This window comes from Eptesicus fuscus, chromosome 3, assembly GCF_027574615.1.
Source record: "Eptesicus fuscus isolate TK198812 chromosome 3, DD_ASM_mEF_20220401, whole genome shotgun sequence".
Classification (NCBI taxonomy): domain Eukaryota; kingdom Metazoa; phylum Chordata; class Mammalia; order Chiroptera; family Vespertilionidae; genus Eptesicus; species Eptesicus fuscus.
In genome coordinates this window covers 66,103,613-66,128,437 of record NC_072475.1, presented here as the reverse complement: position 1 = coordinate 66,128,437, position 24,825 = coordinate 66,103,613, and the positions used below count along the sequence as shown (strand labels likewise).

The 24,825-nt window shown below is 41.1% G+C and overlaps 1 protein-coding gene across 2 annotated transcripts in view; it reads right to left on the bottom strand.

The window, feature by feature from the left end:
* The window catches only part of SPICE1 (spindle and centriole associated protein 1), a 79,908-nt gene extending 55,572 nt beyond the window's left edge, over positions 1–24,336 (bottom strand). Inside the window, exons 1-2 of one of the 2 annotated variants that reach the window (XM_054713965.1) lie at positions 24,287–24,336; positions 2,838–2,936 (exon numbers count right to left, since the gene is read on the bottom strand). In XM_054713965.1, the coding sequence (XP_054569940.1) occupies positions 2,838–2,936 (99 nt within the window). In that variant the 5' untranslated portion in view covers positions 24,287–24,336. Of the gene's footprint in view, positions 1–2,837; positions 2,937–8,486; positions 8,517–24,286 lie in introns of those variants that run through there. The other variant, XM_054713964.1, reaches the window with a different exon arrangement.
* Positions 24,337–24,825: the final 489 nt, after the last annotated feature.

Here is a 24,825-nt window from a genome sequence, read left to right as displayed (position 1 = left end):
GAAGAGTTAAGGGGTTTGGTCATCACATTTTAGCAAGATGAAATTTTTATTTTCAATTGAAATAAAATTATTGTATATTTCTACATAATATATAAAAGAAATGTATTTATTTAAATTGAAATAAAATGCTAGTTTTGTAATTCAAACTTCTTACCATATTTTTTTCACGTTCTTCAGAAAGTTCTATCATAACTATTAACAGATATTGTTTGTGTGTCTTTAGACGTATGTACTGGGTTTTTGTTTTTTTGGGGTTGTTGTTTTTTTTGTAATCCTCACCTGAGGATATTTTCCCATTGATTTCTAGAGAGAGGGAAAGACAGAGAGAAACATCAATGCGAGAGAACACATCGATTGGTTGCCTCCTGCATGCTCCCCAACCAGGGCCCCGGCCGGGGAGGAGCCTGCAACCATGGTATGTGCCCTTGACTGGAATCAAACCAGGGACCCTTTGGTCTGCAGGTTGATGCTCTATCCACTGAGCCAAACCAGCTAGGACTGTACTAGGTTTTAATGTCTGAAAATGAATTCAAATTCCTGGGACCAAAAAGTCTTTCTTGCCCTAGCCGGTTTGGCTCAGTGGATAAAGCGTCAGCCTACGGACTGAAGGGTCCCAGGTTCAATTCCAGCCAAGGGCACATGCCTGGGTTGCGGGCTCGATCCCCAGTAGGGGGCGTGCAGGAGGCAGCCAATCAATGATTCTCTCTCATCACTGATGTTTCTATCTCTCTCTCCTTCTCCTGTCCACTCTGAAATCAATGAAAAAATATATTTAAACAAAACAAAACAAAAACAAAAAGCTTTTCTTTCCAGGAACCAGTATTCTCAATTTAAATATTAATATGGATTACTTTTAGGTGTCTTTTAGAAAATTAAGTATCTTACAGAAAATAAGGACTACATTCACCAAGCAGATATACATTATATTAAAACAATGAATAAAGCAGGGTAGTATATAATTCAAATACGTATAAGCTAAAGCTGTAGTTTTCAGATTGTATTCCATGGAATGAGGCACTTGTAAAAATTCCTAAAAGATAAACTGTGATCACTAACTATAGAAAGGTTCAATTTGTGATCGTGCAAACACCATAAGCATGGAACCTATCATAATAAGAGACAAAGTTTGTACAATTTCATAAAATGTGAAAATAGTCACTTAAGTAAAAAGGCACAAAACCAACATGGCAGGGACCACACTGCACAATAACACCCTCATCTATGTAAATAGTGCCCCTGTGAAATCGTGCGGTGCCGCCCAGACAGCTGTAAAGAGCAGTCCTGCAATCTGGGCCTTTCCACAATGGCTTCAGCCATCTTGTGCCACAGGCGAGTTTTACTCTTAAGAGAACTACAGAGAACTAAGTCTGGTGAAACAGCTGTTGATGTATTCAAAGACTTAAATTTTCGGCCGTAGTTTATATTTAGCTCAAGGTTTTTCTATGCTGAAACTATTATTCCTTTCATACTGATTTAGAAAAGTACAAGATACAACTATAAGATCATGAGGATTTTTTTAATAATCATAATAGAATTAAGGCATATAAGTAAGCGATATGCTTGGAATTAGTACTTGTGGGAGAAAATATAATTTCATTAATACTCCTGCAGCTTAAAACAATTTTCTCTTAAAACTGCCTTTAAATCTAATTTACAAGCCATTTCAAAAAACATCTGTGTTTATCAAAACAGCATTATTCAGTTTATCTCTCCTCCTTCATTTAACATTCACTCCAAATGACTTTCAAGTTTAGTCTACCTTCAAAAATCGTATTTTTCCAGCACTGGAGATAATAAAAAGTAAATGAGAAAGGTTCTGATGCAATTTCACATGATGGGTTTCAATTATGTTTTCAACAATAGTAGCATATCAGAATAAAAAGTGAACTTCCCAAAGTAACTACTCTGAAGGGGACAATATTTATATTAAAGTGTGTATTTTTTTTCCTTTTCATCAGTTTTATTACCTTAGAATCATACCCTTATAAAAAATATTTTATAGCCAATCAGATGGCAACAAAACAATGTAAACCCAGAAATCCCTCTGTCCCACTTCCAAAGTCCACCAGTTTGCCCAGGATAACTGGCTAACATGGTTGTTCACAACCCAGAAGATTCCAAGTCTAAAAGAATCCCTGATTTCCAAACCAGTCCCTGACTACTTACTCTCCACAACAGGAAGCAAAGGCACCTAAAGTCTCATGGTCCAAACCCAAGTACCAGGCTGCAAAAGATAAAAATCCCCTTGGTGATACCAGGCAGTATTCAGCAGAGAAGCATGGATCATGCCCCAGGTACTTAAGACTTATCTTTTTATCTTAAGAGAAGCTTTGTATGCAAGTGAACCCCCTCTGGAGATGAGCAACAAACAATTTGAGGGGTAAAAGAGCATGGATCACCCACTTTTTCAGCCAAAAATGCCACTCATGAGATTACAGCATCACTGGTTAATACAGGGAAATCTAAAAAAACTACCCCCAAAATTCAGGCGTCAGTGACACAGGTTAGCTAGAATAGCCTTAAAACAGTGAATTCTCAAAGTAGAGGTAGGGGCAGTTTAAAAAAAAACAACACTCTCCAACCCCTTAAGGTTACAGTTCTTCAAAAGAAGTAGAGGGTATAGTCTTAACTCCTATATTCTAAAAAAAAAACCAAAAACTCCCCAAAGGATTCTGCTCTTCCCTCCAAGACCTAGAATGTAACATGCCCAGAAACCCATTCCACCCTATTGCATGCTGCACCCGATTCAGAGTGCCATTCTGAGTGACTAGGGCCATGTCAGCACACCTATTCCTCCAGAGTAATGTTACATTGCTTCTCCCACCACCGAAACTTACATCCCATTCTTGCTTCACTGCCGTTTTCTTCTTCTTTACTTTCAGTGCTTTCCTTCCTCCTCCCCGGGGGCTGTAACGGTTCACTCGAACAAATGACATCTAGGAGTAATAATCATATCAAATTCTTATTATATAAGAGAAACTAGTAATTAAGCATCACTAGAGGAGGTGGAGGGGGAACAGATCTAGGAAAATAAATTTTAAAACATCGGAAGAAAATTTTAAGCATAATGAAAGGAACAAACTATCAAAAAACTTGGTCCTTTTACTGCACAATTAATAGAAAACTGAGGTAGTTAACTATGATAAAAAGAATTTCAAAGCAATAGCTTATATCTATTTGCTTAATAAAAAAATCTAGGAATGCAGATATTATAGCCTAAAGCAGAGTGCTAGAACAGTAGTAATAAGAGAACAAATGATTTATGACACCATAAGGTTTGTCACCAGTTATATAAATTCACAATTAATATAGAAAATGTCAGTCACATGCTAACAGTATGAATGCAAGAGGAAGAGGGCAAAAGAGAGAGGGAGTTCTTTTTTTTAAGCACTCTAATACTCAAATCACTATTATATACATATGTGCTTAGTATAAATAAAGGTGGCAAAATTTTAGAGAACAAATGAATTATGACACCATTTCTATAATACTAAATGGGGGTGATTAATCTAAACTAGAATTTTGAAATGGCCAACATTTGCTCAGTACTCTTAAAATAGCAATACTAAGGACACTGGACTAAACATTATATAAAAATTTTAAAAGACTCACAGTCCCTGAACACTAACACAATACATATATATGTATATATGTATACATATATATATATATATATACACATACATACATATATTGCTAGTGTTCAGGGACTGTGAGTCTTTTGACATATATATATATATATATATATATATATATATATACTTATATATGTATACATATATACTTTAAAAAGCAACACAACTCCCATTCTAGAACTTCTTTATACACCTAAATAATTATAGAACTTTCCACCTGAACCCCGAAAATAAATCACATACAACTTAGAAAATAACACTTAAGTTTTATGATGGTGCTAGTGATGATATGATCATGGTGATCATTATAACAGAGATGGTGGTAATGATGGCAATAGCTAACACATATTGAGTATCTTCTACAACCCAGGCACTGTTCTAAGCTCTTCCCACATATTATCTCCTTTAATCCTCACAATAATTCCATGAAGTATTTATTACTCATTTTAAAGATAAGAGTAATAGTTAAATGACAGAGTTAACCACCTATGAAGGTGGTACAATAAGTGCCAGAGCCATAAATACCAATTTAAAACGACAGAGAATGAAACAGAAGTCCAAACAAACCCTTATATTTATGATCAGTTTATATTCAACAAGGGTCCCAAGAAACAATTCAATGGGGAAAGAACAATCTTTTCAGTAAACAGTGCTGGAACAACTGGATATCTTCATAAAATAAATGAAGTAGGACCCATACCTCACAACATATATAAAAATTACTTAAAATGGACCACAGACTTAAATGTAAAGCTACTAGTAAAAGTACAAAACACCTAGAAGAAAATGTAAGTTCAAATCTTCATGAATCTTAGATTAAGGAATAGTTTCTTAGATTTGACACTACTGCCCTGACCGGTTTGGCTCAGTGGATAGAGCGTCGGCCTGGGGACTGAAGGGTCCCAGGTTAGATTCCGGTCAAGGGCATGTACCTTGGTTGCAGGCACATCCCCAGCAGGGGGTGTGTAGGAGGCAGCTGATTGATATTTCTGCCTCATTGATGTTTCTAACTCTCTATCCCTCTCCCTTCCTCTCTGTAAAAAAAATCAATAAAATATATTTAAAAAAATAAAGATTTGACACTACTAAGCAACCAAGAAAAAAAATTAATTGGACTATATCAAAATTAAAAACTGTTGTGCTTCAAAGGACATCATCAAGGAAGTAAAAGAGTGGAAGAAAATATTTGCAAATCATAAATCTCATAAGGAGCGTGTATTCAGAATATATAAAGAACTCTTAAAACTCAACAATAAAAACAAATAATCCATTTTTTAAACGGCTAAGGAATTTGAATAGACATTTCTCCAAAGGAGATATTACAAATGGTCAATATGCACATGAAAAGATGTCCAACATAATTAGTCATTAGGAAAATGAGAACTCACACCTGGTAGAATGGTTATAAAAAAAGATGGAAATAACAAGCATTGGCAAGGATGTGGAAAAATTGGAATCCTCATATGGGGTGGGCAAAAGTAGGTTTACAGTTGTTTGTATGGAAAAGAATACAATAATTAATAAATAGTAATACAGAATAAACTCATACTTACTACTGTAAACCTGCTTTTGGCAACCCCTGTGTTACACTCTGTCTGAGGAGAAAGAGCAAAAAGAGTCTTTCCTGCTGGCCTTGAAAAAGCAAACTGCGTGCTGTGACTGCCTATGACAATGGCCCGGAGCAGGACACTCGGAGAACTGCGGGCAGCCTCCAGCAGGAAGGTAATAAGGAGCCAAGACCTTCGGTCACACGGCCACCGGGAAATGAATTCTGCCAACAACCTGAGTGAGGTGAACCTGACAGCAGATTTTTCCCAAGCTGAGCCTCCAGAGGAGCATGCAGACCACCAATGCTTTAATCACAACTTCGAGACCCTACAGTCTCCAGTTAAACCATGTCCAAACTCCTGACCCACAGAAGTTGTGAGATAATAAATGAATACTGTTGTAAGCCACTAAGTTTGTGGCCATTTGTTACACAGCATAGAAAACGAACATACTGACCAACTCTAAATTCCAGCCTCTGTCTGGTAAAATCACAAAGGTGTAACCAAGCTACGCCCGCCTCTGGACTTCCTTTCACTAACCTTCACGAAGGAGAGGCATATGTCAGCACTTCCATTCACTGAGCTCCAGTTACACTTCAAACTTTTTTTAAAATATATTTTATTGATTTTTTACAGAGAGGAAGGGAGAGGGAGAGAGAGCTAGAAACATCGATGAGAGAGAAACATCCATCAGCTGCCTCCTGCACACTCCCTACTGGGGATGTGCCCACAACCAAGGTACATGCCCTTGACCAGAATCGAACCTGGGACCCTTGAGTCCGCAGGCGGACGCTCTATCCACTGAGCCAAACCGGTTAGGGCTACACTTCAAACTTTTGCAACACACAGGGACCATCTTTGCACTGAAAAGTGTCCTCTTGAACATCAACAATAATGGTGACACATTTTTCTCAAGGAACAGACTCTGGGGTGCTGAGTCAAATAATTAGCACAGCCTAGAAAATCTAAAACACCAACAGCTTCCTAATTACTGAAAATATTGGGCCCTTCCTAATTGCTAAAATCATTGGTCTCTTCTTATTTCTCAGGCCTTTCCAGCTCTACAGACTCCCACTCCTGGAAGACGCCCCTCCCTTGACTCCCACAATACTTTCTCCTGGTTTCTCTCCAATTCTTTTCCCCATTTCTTTGCAGCAGGCGTCCTCGAACTACGGCCCGCGGGCCACCTGCGGGTGTTTTTGCCGTTTTGTTTTTTTTTTACTTCAAAATAAGATATGTGCAGTGTGCATAGGAATTTGTTCATAGTTTTTTTTTTAAACTATAGTCCGGCCCTCCCACGGTCTGAGGGACAGTGAACTGGCCCCCTGTTTAAAAGTGTGAGGACCCCTGCTTTGCAGGCTCTGTTGGCCCCTCCTCACACACCACATAATCAGAGATCTTCACCCAGTTCTATCTCAGTGCTCTTGTCTTCCCACTGGAGACCATCTCTCTTCATCCTGTAACTGTTTTTGAGAGTCCACCACATACCAGGCACTGGCAGGACACTGGAGATACAATAGTAAACAGTCTAAGGAGGTGCTGGCTCCCAGGGAGCGGAGTTTCTAGATCACCAAGGGGGAGTTCACATCTTCCCCCACTGATCTCTCCCACTCCCCTCGGCACAGCTACGAATACACTGGGCACACACACACACACACTGTGAAATGAAACGAACCACAAATCAACAATTCACACCTTTCCGCAAAACACCAAATGTTCATTTCCAACTGCCTTTTGTACACATCTCCCAAGTATCTCAGATACAATAGAGTCCAAATACAGCTTACTCCCCACACACACACACACACACTGCTAACCTCTCGTTCTTGATATCTGTTTGGCTTGCTCAGTAAATGCTGAATCAGCTCAACCTACAGAATTACCATCCTTCCAGTTGTTCCAGTGTAAAGCCTTCGCATCACCTTCTCTTCGCGTCTCACAGTCAACCACATACCAGAATTTATTCTTTCCCTGAAATACCTCCCTTCTTTGTCCCCTCCTCCTCGTCTCTACTAGAAATGATTTTGTCTGGACTCTCGTTATTTCTCCTCATTGATCTTCCTTTCCCTAATTCGCTCACTCACTTCATCATCCACATGTTATTCCAACAAATATTTTGAAAGCACATGCAAGAGCCAGGTACAGAAACTGCAAGAAACTGGAGTAGTCTGCACCCTCACAGAACTTAAAGAGTTTCTCAGACCACAATTAAATGACTAATTGTAATAAAAGAGAATTGTACCAAGTACATTCAGTGTCGTGGAAATACCTCACTCTGCGCAGTAAGAAAAGCCTGCCTCTTCCCTCGAATTCCCCCCAAAAAATGTTTTTAAGCTGAGAGCTGAAGTATGAATACAAGTTAGAAGAGGGAGAAAGCATGCTGGGGAAGCGGGGCATTTACAAAGGGTGTGAGAAGTTCGGTTTTACCAACAAAGATTTTCCATGATGAAAGGCTAGAAAGACAATGAAAAGAAAGGCAGAGACCAGAGCGGGGACTTGAGAGCCACTTGAGCACTTTCCCGAAAGACATCCAGGCGGCCGCTGAAGGATTTTAAGCCGAGAGAATGATGATGAGATTTGGCAAACCCACCCTGGCTGGTGGAAAACGGATCAAAGGAAAACAAGACATCTTTCCAAACACTGTCCCCTCGAGGACACCACCCAGACAAAGACCAGAGTACAGCTCAGATGCCTCGCCTCCCCCAGCCCTCCCTGCAGAGAGGAATCCAACCCAGCTTGGCACCCAGATCCTCTCCCCCACCCCACCGCTTCCTCCCCGTGCGGCCAGGCTGACCCTCCCAGTTTTTTCTCCTCTCAAACCTCCCACACATCCTAAAACAAAGCTCTCGCTTTCCCATGAAGTTCTACCCATTCGGTACGCCCGGTTTGGGACACCCTTCAAACCTTCATTCCCTTCTCCGGGGGGGTTAACGCCCACTCGGTCCCCAAAACCCATTCAAGCGGCCCCTCCTGGTTAACCCCTTCCTCACCATCCCATCGACTTAAGCAATCCTCCGGGTCCCCAGTACGCCGGGCTGGGCTGTGGGGCTGATATGCACAAGCATAATGCATGGGGGGGAAATAGCATAAAGGCCAGAGAAGAGAATTACACCATAACACGAGTTTCAGTAAACTCTCCTGCTGGACTGTAAGCTCCTAGAAAGCTACAGTAGGGTCCCCCCCAGTTTCTAGCTCGGTGCATTAGAGCGGTGCGCGCGCGCACTCGGGGGGGTGGGGGGCCGGGGGGCTCTAGAAGGGCGCGTGCTAGACACAGCCCCACCCAGACCCCCATCCAGAAACGCACAAACTCTCTCAAAACACGCAGAGTCGCGGGCGCGCTTTCTGTCGTAAGGATCCTCCACCCAGGCGCCGGGGTCCCCAGGCAACGGAAAGGCGCCACCACGGCGCCGGGTAGCCGGGTCCCTACGACTCGGCGGGGCTGACGCCTGCAGGACTCCGGCCCGTCACCTCAACCTGCCTGGCCGTTCCCGGCTGCTGCTCTCCACGACCAGAAACTTCAGGCACCAGAACCGCCCGGCCCGCCACAGGTAAACGCAGCCCGCCGCTTCCGGGTTGTTGCCTAGGCGACGGAAGCCCCGCCCTGCTCCCCTGCGCATATCCGGCGAGGCCAGTACGCAGGCGCCTCCCACGGGGACTGTGGGATTAAGAGGTTGTCGTGCGCCCTACCTTCCTCCCAAATACTCTCCACGGGGTTCCAGGCCAGGCTTTGGAGGTTGGCATGTAGCATTAGCAAGTTTCTTGTGAATTCTCTGAATTCTCTAAAAGGAAGATGATGCCCTCCACATCAAGATTCACATATCACACTTACTTGCTTTCACCTCTACTTATTTTTTTAAATATATTTTATTGATTTTTTTACAGATAGGAAGGGAGAGGGATAGAGTTAGAAACATCGATAAGAGAGAAACATCGATCAGCTGCCTCCTGCACACTCCCCACTGGGTATGTGCCGGCAACCAAGGTACATGCCCTTGACTGGAATCGAACCTGAGACCCTTGAGTCTGCAAGCTGACGCCCTATCCACTGAGCAAAACTGGTTAGGGCTCACCTCTACTTATTTATAAATGTTTCTTACCAATGTGCCAGAGACTATGCTAAGTCCAGCGGGGCCTAAAAACAGGCAAGGTCCTGTTCACAGGAAGCTTACAGCATAGTAGCAAACAGCTATCAATGACACAAATGTAAAATTGAAACTGTGACAAGTGCTAAGAAGTAGGCATACTAAATAAATACTAAGTTTATAGGAATATTTTAATTACTCAGAAAGCTAAAAAGCAGAGGGAACCACATATGCAAATGTGTGTGACAAATGCAAGAGTTGGGGGAAAGTCCAGTATATTTGGAGTTCAGAGAACAGTGGGAGCTTGGTATGAGGTACCTGCCCTAATCGTCTGGAGCCAGGACAGGCGGAGCTGTGTAGGCCATGTGAAGGACTTTACAAAGCAGTCATCAAAAACAGTTAATGTGCTCCAAAAGACAACTTCCTTTAACCCCTGGTTTTCTGCTACTAACACACACCCATACATGGATCAGCAAATACATATTCAACACCTAGATGCAAAAACAAAAAAGAAAAGAAAACAAGAAACTGCCTTCTAATAGCTTCCACCCTGTTTAAGGAAGTTCAATGTAGATATATCCAGTGATCAATCAGTATAATCATTTCCCTGCATACATTCTCAACTCCCTGGCCCACTCTGAATTACTGTCACATCTGCACCCTTGCAGCTGAAACTGGAAGGAGAAAAACAACTAACCAAGCAGACTTTATATTTATGGTTATTAAAATTTTAGTTAAGCCCTTAAAGATGCCTGAAGACTGCATTACAGTTCCCTGCTCCATTGATTCTCCTAACCTTCTAAATAACAACTTCACACCTTCTCTCATGCCCCAAATCTCTTCCTCTATATTCAGTCTCAGCCAATAACCTTGCTTCCTACTCCACTGACAACATTGAATCAATCTGAAGAAAACTTCTATAAACTCCCATCACTAAGTCAATCTCCTAACAGCATTTTTAGCCACAAACCTGCCTTCTAGAAACTCAATAGAACCCAAACACAAGAAACATGAAGAACATTACATCAAGGTATATAATAATCTAAAAGGCAGTAGGAAAAGATGATCACAACATGAAGTCAAATATGAGATGGATTGACTCCATAAAAGAAGCCATAGGCACAGCTTTGTTGAGAATAGGACATTGTGGACATCACTCATTCATCTGGTCACCAAGAGTAGGGGCCGGCCCTGACCGGTTTGGCTCAGTGGATAGAGCATCAGCCTGCGGACTGAAGAAGAAGAGTTGGGGCCAACTCAACAGCACATAACATACACACATAATAATCAAATTGCTTAGAACCAATGATAAAAAAAAAATCTTAAAAACAGCCAGAGAGTAAAAACATTACATTGGAACAAAACTAAGGATAACATCATATTTCTCATTAGAAACATTACAAGCAAGAAGACAATAGCATATATTAAATGTATTGAAAGAAAAACCTATCAACCTATAGTTCTATAGCTGTCAAAAATATGTATTTGTTATTAATCCTCACCCAAGGATATTTTTCCAGTGACTCTTTTTTTTTTTTTTTTTTTTTTTTTTTTTTTTTTTTTTTAGAGAGAGAGTGGAAGAGAGGGGGAGAGACATAGAGAGAGAAACATCAATGTGAGAGAGACACATCAATTGGATGCCTCCTGCACGTGCCTGGACCAAAGCCAGGGATCGAATCTGCAACCGAAGCACATGCTTTTAATTGGATTAAACCCAGGACCCTTCAGTCTGTGGCTGACACTCTATCCACTGAACCAAACCAGCTAGGGAATATCTGTCAAAAATATTTTTAAATGAGGATGAAGTAAAAATGCTTCCACATACAACTGATAGATTTTATCATCTGCAGACCCTCACTATGAGAAATGTTAAAGTAGGTACTTCAAGCAGAAGGAAAATGATATCAGAAGGGGATCTGGATCTATACAATGAAGAGCACTGGAAATAACTACAGGGTAAATATATAACACTAGGGACCCAGTGCATGAATTCGTGCACAGGTGGAGTCCCTCTGGGTGGCCTGTGGGGATCAGATCACAGCTCCCACCCCCACGCTCACAGCCCCAGCTCACGCCCTCAGCCTCGCAGCCCCACAGCCCCGCCTGGCACCACACCTTGGCCTGGCACTGCCCGCTCACCTTCTCCACCATCCCGCTGTGGTCCCACTCTCATCGGGGCCCATCAGGGCCGGCAGCGCCTCCACTGCCACCCACTGCCAGCGCCTTGTCGCCAACGCCCGCCATGCCGCCCCCTGTTGGTCAGCACATGTCATAGCGAGTGGTTGAACTCCCAGTCGAATTCCCAGTTGAATGACCACCCGAGGGGACAATTTGCATATTAGGCTTTTATTATATAGGATTATTTTTCTTACTATTTAAATCTCTTTTAAAGATTATTGACTACTTACATATAATAAAAATGTACTGTGAGGTTTATATGCACAAGCATAATGCATGGAAAAAATAGCATAAAGGCCAGAGAAGAGAATTACACCATAAAACAAGTTTCAGTAAATTCAAAAGGATTCAATTCATACTAGATATGTTCTCTGATCACAATGAAATTAAATTAGAAATCAATAGCATAATGATTCTTGGCAAATACCTCAAAATTGGGGTGGGGAGTGTTATATACTTATAAATAAGCCATTAATCAAATAAGAAATCAAAATGGAAACTAGAATACATTTTGAAAAGAATGAAAATGAAAATACAACATATAAAAAATTTTGGAATGTAATTGAGAAGAGTACTTCAAGAGAAACTTATCACTAAACACCTATATCAGAAAAAGTATTAAATCAATGACTCAGCTTCTACTTTTAGAAATTAGATAAAGAAGAGAAAGTTAGGTCCAAAGTAAGAAGGGGACAAGAAATAATTAAGATTAAAGCCGAATCATTAAAACAGAAAAGCAAAAAATAAAAGAGAAAACTAAAAGCTAAATTTTGAAACTAAACTGATAAACCTCTAAATAAATTGATTAGGGAAAATTGCATATAAATTACCAATATCAGAAATAAGTGGTGACAGATTCTACAGGTGCTAAAAGAATAATATAATTTTTTGAACAACTTTATGTCAATAAATTTGAAAACATAGGTAAAAAGGACAATTTCCTTGAAAAACATAAATTACCAAGCTCTCTCAAGGAAAAAAATAATAATAATCTGAATATTCCTATATCTAATAAAGAAATTAAAATTGCAGTTAAAAAGAAAAAAACCACTAGAGGCCAGATGGCTTCACTGGTGAATTCTACCAAACATTTGGGGGAGAAATATCACCAATTCTACACAAACACTTGAAAAATTGAAGAACAGGGAATACTTCTCAGTTCACTGTATGAGGCCAAAATTACCCTGTTAGCTAAACCAGAGAGAGGCATTACCAAAAAAGAAAACTACAGACCAATATCTCACATATATATAGATGCAAAAAAATTCTTAGCAAAATTTCAACAAAATTTATCGAACAAATATTTATGTTGATGAAAGAAGCATGAAAGAGAGAAGAGAGACAGACATACTGTGTGAGTCCATTTATATAAGACTCTAGAAAATGAAAACTAATATAATGACAGAAAACAGGCCAGTGGTTGCTTGGGAGTGGAAAGGAAACAGGGGGGAAGTAAGAGAGGGATTTAAAGGTGGAAGGAAACTTTAGGGTGATGGATACACAGGTAATGGTTTCATGGTGTGTGTGTACTAGTATAACACAGGTGATATGCGTGTATTAAATATGTGGAGTTTGTTATGTATCAGTTATATCTCAGGAAAGCTATTTATTTATTTATAAATATGAGCCTGATATGCTCTCCAAATCACAAGATTTCCTGCTTCTACTTAGCCCACTCCATCTTCCCCATTCCAACTTCTAATCAGAGTATTTCTGAAGTCTTCCCTTTATCTATAATAATAAAAGCATAATATGCTAATTAGACTAGACGTCCTTCCAGCCATCCTTCCTTCCAGACAAAACTGCAGTGGGAGGGGGCTGTGGCAGAGGTGGCAGAGGCCCCCGGCCACAGCGGCAGCAGGCGGGGCTGGGGCCAAGGCCCTTGCATGAATTTTGTGCATCAGGCTTCTAGTCTATACTAATAAAAGGATACTATGCAAATTGGTCAGGATGCCCTCACAGTAAAAACCGAACAGCAGGCTGCGTGGGGCAACCAGGCTGGCAGAGGGGGCAGTGATGGGTGACCAGGCCAGCAGAGGGGGCAGTTGGGGGCAACCAGCTGGCGGGGTGGGGGGGAGGGGGCAGTTGGGGGTGACCAGGCCAGCAGGGGGACAGTTAGGGGTGATCAGGCTGGCAGGCAGAGGCAGTTAGGGACGATCAGGCCAGCAGGCAGGTGAGCAGTTAGGAGCCAGCGGTCCCGGATTGTGAGAGGGATGTCCCAGGTTGGAGAGGGTGCAGGCTGGGCTGAGGTGACCCACCCCCCGTGCACAAATTTCAAGCACTAGGCCTCTAGTCTATATATATTCCTTGACCTTACCTTCTGGAAATAAGCTCTGCTTCCTTAGAGTTTTCTCCCTATATACATATATTTTCCCCCTTCTTTTTTCTTCTCTTTGTTTCCTCTCTTACATTTTTTCCTATTCTCTATATCATTTTTGCACTCTTTTCTATCCCCTAACTCTCTTTTGGGGTTATTAGTATCGTGAATACATTTGTGAATTTATCGTGAATAAATTTTCTTTTGTATATATACTTTAATATTTTTTTCTTTTTTGTATTTAGTTTTTTACTTTTCTGCTTATACACTCATTCTCTATCCACCTCCTCTATACTGAATTGTGGCTATTTCCCCAATCATTCAATTCCTTGACCTTACCTTCTGGAAATAAGCTCGGCTTCCTCAGATTCATCTGGGTGTTTGTTGTTTGGGGGTTTGTAGTTTACATATTTTGGATTAGTTGTTGTTTATAGTTTGCATTAATCTCTAGGTATTTGTTGTTTGCATATTTTGAATTAGTTATTGCTTTATTGGAGTTTTCTCCCTATATACATATATTGTAGACATCAACTACAATAAAAACAATAAAAAAAAATCAAACACCTGGAGGCTAAATAGCATGCTACTAAACAATGATTGGGTTACCAAGAGATCAAAGAAGAAATAAAAAGCATCATGGCAACAAATGACAATGAAAACACAACAATCCAAAATCTATGGGACATAGTGAAAGCAGTCTTAAGAGGGAAGTTCATACCTCTACAGGCCTATCTCAAAAAACAAGAAACAATGGTAATAAATTATCTAACCCTACAGCTCAACGAGTTAGAAAGAGAGCAACAAGAAAAGCTCAGCATAAGCAGAAGGAAGGAAATAATAAAGATCAGAGTGGAGATAAACAACAGAGAGACCAAAAAAATACAAAAGATCAACAAAACCAAGAGCTGGTTCTTTGAAAGGATAAACAAGATTGATGAACCTCTAGCCAGGCTCACCAAGAAGCAAAGAGAGAGGACCCAAATAAACAAAATCAGAAATGAAAGAGGTGAAGTAACAACCATTCCCACAGAAATACAAACGATTATGAAAAAATACTATGAACAACTCTATTCCAACAAAATGGACAACCTAGATGAAATGGACAGATTCTTAGAAAAATACAAGCTCCCAAAACTCAATCAAGAATAAAAAAAAAACACACCTGGATTTGAGGGCGATCTGGCTGCGACATCTGTCACCCCATTGATTGCCAGGGTTGATTCGGCTGATCTGGCTGGCTAGGCGGGTGTCCCCCTCCTCCCTCACCGATCCATGTGCGTCCCTCCCGAAGCTGCGCGCTTGGTCGAAGAGGACGACCTTCCCCCCAGAGGAGAGGACCGGTCTTCGGTCAAGGGTATATGAGTAGCTGCGCTCCCCTGCTAGAACCTCCAAACAAGCTCTCAAGAATAAAAAAAAAAAAACCTGAATAGGCCAGTAACTACCGAAGAAATTGAAGCAGTGATCAAAAATCTTCCAGCAAACAAAAGCCTTGGTCCGAACGGCCTTACAGGGGAATTCTACCAAGCATTCAAAGAAGAACTAAAACCCATCCTCCTCAGACTATTCCAAAAAATTCAAGAGGAAGGCACACTTCCAAGCTCTTTCTATGAAGCCAGCATTACCCTAATCCCAAAACCAGATAAAGACACCACAAAAAAAGAGAACTACAGGCCAATACCCTTGATGAACATAGATGCTAAAATCCTAAACAAAATTCTAGCAAATCTGATTCAGAATTACATTAGAAAGATCATACACCAAGACCAAGTGGGATTTATTTTGGGGATGCAAGGATGGTACAATATCCGCAAATCAATAAACATGATACATCACATAAACAAACTGAGAGACAAAAATCACATAATCATATCAATCAGTGCAGAAAAAGAATTTGACAAAATCCAACACCCTTTCTTGATAAATACTCTCAGCAAGGTGGAAATAGAGGGATCAGACCTCAACATAACAAAAGCCTTATATGACAAACCTACAGCCAACATCATACTCAATGGGCAAAAACTAAACTAATTTCCCCTAAGAACAGGAACAAGACAGGGATGCCCACTATTACCACTCCTGTTCGATATAGTACTGGAAGTGCTAGCCATAGTGATCAGACAAGAAAAAGAAATAAAAGGCATCCAAATTGGAAAAGAAGAAGTAAAACTCTTCTTGTTCAAAGATGACATGATACTATACATAGAAAACCCCAAAGACTCCATCAAAAAACTACTAGACCTAATAAATGAATTTGGCAATGTAGCAGAATACAAAATTAACACCCAGAAATCTATGGCCTTTTTATACACCAATAATGAACTCACAGAAAGAGAAATGAAAAAAAACAATCCCATTTACCATTGCACCAAAAAAATTAAGATACCTAGGAATAACCTTAACTAAGGACCTAAAAGACCTGTAATCAGAAAACTACAAGACATTGAAAAAAGAGATAGAGGAAGACATAAACAAATGGAAGAACATATCATGTTCATGGATTGGTAGAATCAATATCATTAAAACGTCCATACTACCCAAAGCAATCTATACATTCAATGCAATCCCCATTAAAATACCAATGGCATATTTCACAGACCTAGAACAAACTCTCCAAAAATTCATCTGGAATTAAAAAAGACCCCAAATAGCCACAGCTATCCTGAGAAAGGAGAACAAAGTTAGAGGGATCACAATACCAGATATCAAGCTATATTACCAAGCCACGGTTCTCAAAACTGCCAGGTACTGGCACAAGCACAGACATATAGACCAATGGAACAGAACAGAGAACCCAGAAATCGACCCAAGCTGATTTGCTCAATCGATATTTGACAAAGGAGGCAAGAACATACAATGGAGTAAAAACAGTCTCTTCAATAAATGGTGCTGGGAAATTTGGACAGGTACATGCAAAAAAATGAAACTAGATCACCAACTTACACCATACATAAAAACAAACTCAAAATGGCTAAAGGACTTGAATGTAAGGCGGGAAACCATAAAAATCTTACAAGACTCCATAGATAGCAAAATAGCAGACATATGTCACAGCAATATCTTTATAGACACTGCTCCTAGGACAATGGAGACTAAGTAGAAAATAAACAAATGGGACTACATCAAAATAAAAAGCTCTGCACAGCAAAAGAAACCATCAACAAAAACAAGAAAGCCCACTGCATGGGAGAACATATTTGCCAATGATATTTCCGATAAGGGCTTAATCTCCAAAATTTACAGAGAACTCATACAACTTAACAAAAGGAAAATAAACAATCCAATCAAAACGTGGGCAAAGGACCTAAATAGACACTTTTCGAAAGTGGACATACAGAAGGCTGAGAGACATATGAAATCATGCTCAAAGTCACTAATCATCCAAGAGATGCAAATCAAAACAACAATGAGATACCATCTCACACCTGTCAGAATGGCTATCATCAACAAATCAACTAACAACAAGTGCTGGTGAGGATGTGAAGAAAAAGGAACCCTCCTGCACTGCTGGTGGGAATGCAGATTGGTGCAGCTGCTGTGGAAGACAGTATGGAGTTTCCTCAAAGAGTTAAAAATGTAACTCCCATTTGACCCAGTAATCCCACTCCTAGGACTATATCCCAAGAAACCAGAAACACCAATCAGAAAGGATATATGCACCCCTATGTTCATAGCAGCACAATTTACAATAGCTAAGATTTGGAAACAGCCTAAGTGCCCATCAGCCGATGAGTGGATTAGAAAACTGTGGTACATCTACACAATGGAATACTATGCTGCTATAAAAAAGAAGGAACTTTTACCATTTGCATCAACATGGATGTAACTGGAGAGCATTATGCTAAGTGAAATAAGCCAGTTAGAGAAAGATAAATATCACATGATCTCACTCATATGTGGGATATAAGATCAACATAATTTGATGAACGAGAATAGATTGATCTAGAGACAAATGGTAGGGGAGGGGTATTTAGAGAGCAACTAAAGGACTCGTATGCATGCATATTAGCATAACCAATGGACACAGACACTGGGGCAGTGGGGGCTTCCTGGGGGAGGGGCGTCAACTGGGGAAAAGGAGACATATGTAAAACTTTAAACAAAAAAAATAATAAAAAATAAAGGAACAATAAAATTGTCTTTGCTTGCAAATGACATGATTAACTATGAAGAGTATTTGAAGAAGACTTGACCTTAGGTGGTGAACATACAATACAATATACAGATGACGTGTTATAGAATTGTGCACTTAAAACCAATTAACCAATGTCATCCCAATAAATATTTTTTAAAGGATAGTAAGCAAATTGTTTTGGCCATGACAAGTAGTTTCATGGAGAAATTCAGCTACTATCCACTTGAAATCATCTGATGCCACCAAAATGGCCATCTTGAGAGTGCCAAGGATTGCCTGACTGAAGAATATACCACATTTTTTCCATTCTTCCTTTTCCAGATCCAGAGCTAAGTGTGGATATTTAATAACAGTCTCCTTCATTCAGTCCAGAGATCTATCCTTTGGGGGTTAGTTAGTATCATAACCTTGGTGGAGGCTGCTTGCTTGGTAAAATGATCTACTATAGCATTTCCTTTAATTTCCGTATTATCTCCATTAGCATGCATCTCAGTCATTATGAAAGCCATTTCACTGGGAAGCAGCAGTGCACATAAAAATCCCTGAATTTGGCCACTTTTGATGGGTGTTCCAACAGAGATGAGAAAACCTTTTTGTTTCCAAAGCATCATGTACTACTCCAGAGCATGCCTGCGTGTTTACTCTCTGGTCTTTGGCTAGTTGACAAGCTCTATTAAGTGTGATAAATTCTGCCATCTGGACTGATTTTACCTCAGATCGGGGACTGTCTTTTAAAAGGGAGTGTAGATTAGTGATAGCGTTAATAGTAGCTTGATAACCTCCAGTTTCCATTTTGAAGTACAATTCATCAGCAAGCACTAGGTCAAGCCCTAGTCAGTTTGGCTCAGTGGATAGAGCATCAGCCAGTGGACCAAAGGGTCTCCGGTTCAATTCCGGTTAAGGGCACATACCTCCATTGAGGGCTCAATCCTTGGCCCTGGTCGGAGCATGCATAGGAAGCAACCAATTGATGTGTCTCTCTCACATTAATGTTTCTCTCTCTGTGTTTCTCCCCGTCCTTTCCACTCTCTCTAAAAATCAATGGAAAAATATCGTTGGGTAAAGATTAACAAAAAATGTTAGGTCAAAATTCTCACTGGCAGTCTCTAACAAAGCTGAGCAGGTACAGAAAGTTCCCTAACTGAAGTAAGATAATCATGAGGTTCCCCTTCTTATGGTAAGGGCAGAAGAGTAGCAGAGTACAAGGTCTTACAGCCATTAATAGTATTATGAGAGGGAGAGAGCAACAGAGGTTAACTGACTGGCTGAAGTTCTGTGTGCTCTCAGTCAGTAAAGTCTGGATGGGGAACCATACGGTCAAGCAGGGAGCCTAGAATAAATTCAGCAGAAGCATAGTATTGACCCGGTTTGCATTGGCAACGCCCTAAGACAAGGAGTATCAGCCTTTGCAACTGGATCGAGGGTGAGGCTACAATAGTGATGGGATTTTAATGGTTCCCATGAAGTTGAGTTCAAACCCCAAGGTTTGCCAAGAACATTCAAATAGACAGAAGGGTTTTTGTTGTTCGGGATGTCTAGGGAAGCAGACTGTTGAAGAGCCTTCTTTGGATTATAGAAGATTTGTTTAATATGTGGGCTCTTAAAAGAGTGGTTCTTACCAAAGATTTAGCATTTCGTAGAAAGGTATAACAATCTCAAAAGAATTTGTACCCACTGTCTGAACTATTCAGTTAGACCTCTAGACATCACCTCAATTGTAGTTTTTTGAGGAGTCTAGGGTAAGTTTGAATAGTCTCTAACCTGTCATGAGTGAAATGTTTTTCCCTCCTTAAATAGGTCATGCCTTAAATTATGGACTATATTTTGGCAAAATTGTAATTTATCTTTTTTGAAGTTGTATTTCCCTTTTCTGCTAAGCCTGAGAACAAGTAAGTGGAATCTTTCTTGCGGACTTCTCTGAACAAAGTAAGAAATCATCCATATTATATATTAAAATTGAATCACAAGGGAAATTTGGAGCCTTTAAATATTTTTGTTAATCCTCACCCAAGGACATTTTTCCCATTAATTTTTTTTAAATATATTTTATTGATTTTTTTTTTTTTTACATAGAGGAAGAGAGAGGAATAGAGAGCTAGAAACATCGATGAGAAACATTGACCAGCTGCCTCCTGCACACCCACTACCGGGGATGTGCCCGCAACCAATGTACATGCCCTTGACCGGAATCAAACCTGGGATCCTTCAGTCCGCAGACCAACGCTCTATCCACTGAGCCAAACCGCTTTCGGCCCATTAATTTTCAGAGAGACTGGAAGGGAGGGGGAGAGACAGAGAGAGAGAAACATCGCTCGCAGCCATTGGTTGCCTTCTGCACACACCTCGTTCGGGCCAGGGATTGAGCCTGCAACCAAGATATGAGCCCTTGACCATAATTGAACCCAAGACCATTCTGTCCATAGGGCCGATGCTCTAACCACTGAGCAAGCTGGCTAGGTCTGGATCCTTTCATTCTTTATTAAGGACTTAGGAAAACAGGAGGGGCTTCAGTAAACCTTTTGGGCCTAACTGTCCATATAGAGTATTATCCTCTCCAATGAGGCAAAAAGATGGTGATTTGTTCTGGTGTAGGGGCACACAGAGAAAGGCAGAGCAACACTCCACTACAGGGAAGCAGGTGGTTTGGGGAAGAACTGTTGGCAGGATAGTATTTAGTATTAGATTCTAATGGATTGGGGGGGGAGGGGAAGAATTGCATTGATATCCCTGAGATCTTGAACAAATCAATATTCTTGTTCATTTGGTTTCTTTGCTGGCAGGACAGGAATGTTACAAGTGTTAGGGCAGATTGTAAAAAGGCCTTGAGATATAAGGCCCTCGACTATAGAGCTGAGGCTTTTCTTTAGCTTCTAGCGTTGGGGAAGTTTGGCTATCAGTTTGGTAGACTCTACCTGAACTTTAACAGATTCCACTCCAATTTTTTTCCCTGTGTCAAGGGGAACTTTAGCCTATAGAGAGTCAGGTACAGCGTGAAGATCTTCATCTGGAGTATACATCAAGTATAGTAGAGAAGGAAATGTTTATATAGAAACAGACACATTGATAACAAATACTGTACACGGGTTTTCTGAAACCCCAAGAAATTGTCCCTCTGTTGTGTATTTCATATTAAAGTTCCATTTTCAAAGTAGTAGTGGGGGAAAAGGGAGGGTTTCAGAAATGCTCTGATTAGGTCTTGGTGACATGGGGAGCAGGAGGCCAACTAACTAGAAGCAGAGTATGTATGGTTTGGGGAGCATATTTGGCTCTCTCTGATTGATCTTGAGTTGGAAGCAGGAGCAAAATTGGGGAAGTTGGCAGTCACTGCCCAAGTCCTAACTGTTTGGGTCTATTTCCTGAAAATGTTGTGGGTCAAAGGTCTATTGTCATATATAGTCTGGCTATTCTCTGTTTGTATTTACCGTCTCTCACAGTGGAAGCTTTGCATTGTAGATATTTTTAAAACCTGGCTGATGGATCAGATTTTGCTCTTTTAGCTATTGAACTAGGAGTCCTACAACAATAATATTTAGTTGTGTAACTATTTTAAACAGTCCAATACATTTTCAAGTATATTCTTTCCCTCTTTTATCCTTACAGCAATCTTGAAATCCTGGGAGGTTAATTACCTTAGTCATTCAATGGATTTGGGCTAGAATTAGGATTATATCATAGTACTAGAGGCCCGATGCATGAAATTTGTGCAAGAGTAGGCCTTACTTCCCCTGGCTGCTGGCAGGCACCCGGGACCTGGACTTCCCTTGCAGCCCTGGCTTCGTCTGGAAGGTCGTCCGGAAGGACATCCAGTCTAATTAGCATATTATGCTTTTGTTATACACTAGAGGCCGGGCGCATGAAATTCGTGCACGGGTACGGTCCCTAGGCCTGGCCTGCGATCAGGGCCATCTTCCCCAGCTGCCTGCAGCAGGCCCCACCCCCTGCCACCACCCACCCCCGATTCCCTGTTCGCCATTGTGTGATCAGTGCCTGACAGCCGGGGAAATGGACCAAGAGGTGATCAGTGCACCTCATAGTGACTGGTCCAGTAGTTGTTGTGGTCGTTCTGCCGTTAGGGTCAATTTGCATATTACCCTTTTATTATATAAGATAGAGGCCTGGTGCACAGGTGGGGGCCGGTTGGCCTGCCCTATAGGGGGCCCTGGATCAGGGAGGGGGGTCCTCGCTGGGGGGTGAGGCCAGCTAGGGCAAGGGGCCATGGGGTTTTCAGGCTAGCCCCACCCCGATCAGGGTAGGGGTCCCCGCTGGGGGGTGGAGCCAGCCTGGGTGAGGGACCTCAGGCAGTTTTTAGGCTGGCCACGCCCCCAATTGGGGTTGGGGTCTCCACTGGGGGTGGGACTGGCCTGGGAGAGGGGTCACAGGCAGTTTGCAGGCTGGCCACACCCCCGGCTTTGTCAGTAAGGACGTCCAGAATGACTTCCAGAAGACGTCCAGTCTATCCGATCTAATTATCATATTACCCTTTTATTAGTATAGATTAACAGCATAGAACACTAGAAAATTTTCAAATTTTAACCAATCTTGAAATATATAGTAAAACAAGGAACAAGTTAATCACAGTGTTTTTATTTTTATTGTTTAGTACAGTGGTCAGCAAACTCATTAGTCAACAAAGTGGCAAACCGCGGCTCGCGAGCCACATGTGGCTCACGAGCTGCAGTTTGCCGACCACTGGTTCAGTAGAAAATACATAGTGTCCTTGGTCTTCCATATAATTCAAAAGATTTAAGACTGGCCTAATATACAAAAAAGCTTTACAAGGGAGGGAAAAACAATGAATCTTATAGTTTGTTAGTGGGTGTATAAATTGGTATAGCCTTCTTGGAGGAACACTTGGTAATATATCAAAAATTTAAAAACACATTCCCTTTAACCCAGCAATTCACCTTTAAGAATGAATTATAGCCGAAACCGGTTTGGCTCAGTAGATAGAGCGTTGGCCTGCGGACTCAAGGGTCCCAGGTTCGATTCCGGTCAAGGGCATGTACCTTGGTTGCAGGCACATCCCCAGTAGGGGGTGTGCAAGAGGCAGCTGATCGATGTTTCTCTCTCATCGATGTTTCTAACTCTCTATCCCTCTCTCTTCCTCTCTGTAAAAAAAATCAATAAAATATATTTTTTTTAAAAAGAATGAATTATACAGAGATAGTAACATATAAGTAAACTGTATTCAATGGCATCAAGGATAAAAACTGAATAAGAATTTACAGATCAGTTAAACATGAACACCCAGATTTCCATTCTATTAGGCGGAATGACACGAAAGTGTTAATATTCAACCACTTTTGCACTGTACAAGTGACCAATTTATATGGTTAAACCTAATATAAATTGTAACAACTTAAGTCATTCAACAATTACTTCTGGAGTGTCTAACTATGTACCAAGCACTGTTTTAAGCCCTGGGGATCTCTCAGTGAACAACATAGACAAAACTTGTCCTTGCAGTGCTAACATCCCAGATGACTGATGAATAAATTAAAAGAAGTAGAGTCAACTGGAAAGAAATAAAGAGACCTGTATTCTGTTTCCAGCTTTAATACGGAGTATGATTAAGTAATATTTCATTTCACTAAGTTTCTTGCTAACTACTTACCTTATGGTATTATTAGAATACTAGAGGCCCGGTGTACAAATTTGTGCACAAGTGGGGTCTCTCGGAGTGGCCTGTGAGGATCAGGCCGAAACCCGCAGTCCAACACTGCCTGCAGCTCCTACCTGCCGCTCCCGCTCATCCCGGCCCCACTGAGCCCGCTTCGGGCTCAAGTCCAATCAGTCCCTATCCAGAGAGGCTCATGCCACTGCAGCAGCACTCGCCAGCCGTGAGCCCTGCATCTGGCGCCTTCCCGAGGGAAGTGGCCTGTGGGATCATGCCAAAAACGACTCTCTGACATCCCCCAAGAGGTCCTGGATTGCGAGAGGGCACAGGCCAGGCCAAGGGACCCCACCGGTGCACAATCAGGGCTGGGAGGGACCACAGGAGGGCTCCAGGGCATGTCCGGCCCATCTCGCTCAGTCCCGATGGGCCAGACCCCAGCAGCAAGCTAACCTACCGGTCAGAGCATCTGCCCCCTGGTCCTCAGTGCACATCATAGCTAGCGGTTGAGTGGCCTTAGCATATCATTAGTATATTACTCTTTGATTGGTTGAACAGTCGACCGGTCACCAGACAACTGGACACTTAGCATATTAGGCTTTTATTATATAGGATAGGGTGATTTGTAACATATCAACTGAAAAGTCTGGTATAGATATCATCTATAATGGTTTAAAATAAATATTTCGGTTCTGTGCTATGATAATCGAGTCCAATTGCTTCTAATTTCGTTGCTTAAAGGTAGGATAAAGCCTTGAGGGCCACAGCTCTCTTCAAGTACCTACGAGGCCGTCATGTGGAAGAAGGATTAGGTTTATTCCTACGGCTCCTGAGGGCAGAACTCATACCTGTAAGTGGAAAAGAGGCAAATTTCAATTAGAATGTGAAAATATCTTTCTAATGAGACATTTGCCCCCAAAATAAGGGGTTGCCTTGTGAAAGAGCCCATTCCTCCTCTCTCCCAATGTTGAGTAAGACTCCATAATACCACAGGTCTATTGAGTGCTTGAACTGGCCAGGCAAGCTGACCTTGAAGGGTTTCACAAATTTCAATAATTAAATGTTGTTAAATTCCAAAAAGAGTCATAGACATTTTCAATACAGCAGTTTGAAGTCATTCAAATTCTGAATGAAGTTACCATGTTATGTTTTTTAAAAGCAGTGAGCTCTGTTTTAAACTTTAACTACTGGACTATTCCTCATTGTTTAGTATTTTTGTCCTTATGGCACACATTTTCAAGAACATTTTTTAAAAAGTAAAAAATTGTCCTAATAAGGAGTCATCAGCATTGTTTTCTGATTGTGCAGTTACAAAACTTT